General features: G+C 36.5%; 1 protein-coding gene across 1 annotated transcript in view; it reads left to right on the plus strand.

Annotated features, from left to right (window-relative positions):
* LOC106529971 (poly [ADP-ribose] polymerase 14) overlaps positions 1-1,043 on the plus strand; it is a 17,426-nt gene extending 16,383 nt beyond the window's left edge. Inside the window, exons 12-13 of the mRNA XM_014025514.1 lie at positions 351-531; positions 686-1,043. Of these exons, the coding sequence (XP_013880968.1) occupies positions 351-531; positions 686-972 (468 nt within the window). The 3' untranslated portion in view covers positions 973-1,043. The remainder of the gene's footprint in view (positions 1-350; positions 532-685) is intronic.
* Positions 1,044-1,827: the final 784 nt, after the last annotated feature.

The following is a 1,827-nucleotide window of genomic DNA, read 5'->3' on the forward strand; positions in this document are numbered from 1 at the left end:
GTAAAATGTAGCAAAATGTAGGAACATTGAGCTAAATAATAAAATGTTAGTGGAAAAGTTTTAACACTCAAAACATGAGCTAAATAATGAAAAATGTGTTAGTGAAATTTCCCATCAATTCATTTCACACTTGGTTCCTGATAAAAATGATCTCTTTTTTTTGTTTATAGTATAAAATGATAGGTAAAAAATGTTAGTTAAAAATCTAGAAAACCAGAAACACTTTTCAACAGAACTGTATGTAAACTTCTGTTCTTCTCAATTTCATTTAATTTTTTTTTTTACTGCACTTGGAAAACCATAGGAGCATGTTTTGTAGTGGTCAGCTCACTGTTTTTTAATTTTCTCAGATTGACCGTTTGCAAAACATTTATCTACGTCGCGCCTACGAGGCTCAGAAGCAGCATATATCTGCAAAGAACGTCCTGTCAGGAGGAGCTGGTGAAAAGCTTCTGTACCATGGGACGACACAGGACAACTGTGACTCCATCATACAAACTGGCTTCAACAGGCGSTTCGCTGGGCAAAATGGTAGATTTCTCTATGTAGTCTGAACAAAAATTTATCTTTTTTTAATAATTCACAGACAAATTGCAAGTTCCTTTTCATAAACAGAATCACATATTACTTTTAGAGCAAAGAACAAAATGCTGCTACAATTAAATACATTATGTTTTATCTCCAGCCACAATGTATGGTGAAGGAACCTATTTTYCTGAACAGGCCAGCTACTCTGCACAGCCCATGTATTCAAAACCAGCTGCAGATGGTTCTCAGCTGATGTTCGTAGCCAAAGTCCTGACTGGTGTCTACACTATGGGACAAAAAGGGATGAAGATTCCTCCAGCTCYAGATGAACAGCAGCCCCATGACCGTTACGACAGCGTGGTCGATGCAACCAACAACCCCAACATGTACGTTGTTTTCCACGATGACCAAGCTTACCCAGATTACCTCATCAAATTCAAGTAAAAGTGAAAAAAAAATATGCTTTTGTATTTTTAGCCTGAAAGAACAAACTTTAAAAATACAAAACTTTGTAAGAAAATAGCAAAATCTCTAAAAAAATTTTTTTAGAATATATGTACTGTATGTGGAAAAAAAATTTAATTGACAAAATTTTGAAATGTGTATATATGGGGGGAAAGTTTCTTTTTACTGGCAGTGAGGATCATGTAGAATTACATCATGAGAATTACCAATTTTATTAGTGCAGTTGAAATGTAGATTGTGCATTTGGGTATGGCTTTTCCAAAATGTTGCTAGTGTGGATTAGAAGGCCTTGTGTTTACTCTTTTATGCTTTTCTTAGCAGTAAGATTGGTTTTATTACTATCTGATTTTTGCTTGTCACCATTTTATGTTTAGCAGACATTTTGAAAGCTTTAACCAACAGTTGTTTGGTTCATATAAAGAAAAATGCAGTGAAACACCCAAGACTGTGGACAGAAGATGTCACTGAGTGGAGAAGTTGCGAGACATTAAAGCTGCATCTCTAAATAAGGAAGGAGTGCAATCTCTAGTCAGGTCTATAATTGGGATGAACACTTCCTGTCTCTTCAGACAATCTCGGGGTGTCAGCTTGGTAAACTTTCAAGGTGATGTGTATTTACACTCAGTTGATTGTCTCTTAGAATCTCAGAGATTTTTAACCTATGGGGGCCGCGAGCGCCATCTTGACAGCCTCAAAAGAACAACAGTTTTTAACTTTGTGCCGCAGAGGGCCGCGGGACCGCATTGATTTTGAATAAGGTGCAATACACTTTCTCACCACTAGTATCGGTAGGGCGTCACTCTGATGTTTTAACAACCTTTTTTAATACGTAGA

This window comes from Austrofundulus limnaeus, unplaced genomic scaffold (genome assembly GCF_001266775.1).
Source record: "Austrofundulus limnaeus strain Quisiro unplaced genomic scaffold, Austrofundulus_limnaeus-1.0 Scaffold482, whole genome shotgun sequence".
Taxonomy (NCBI): domain Eukaryota; kingdom Metazoa; phylum Chordata; class Actinopteri; order Cyprinodontiformes; family Rivulidae; genus Austrofundulus; species Austrofundulus limnaeus.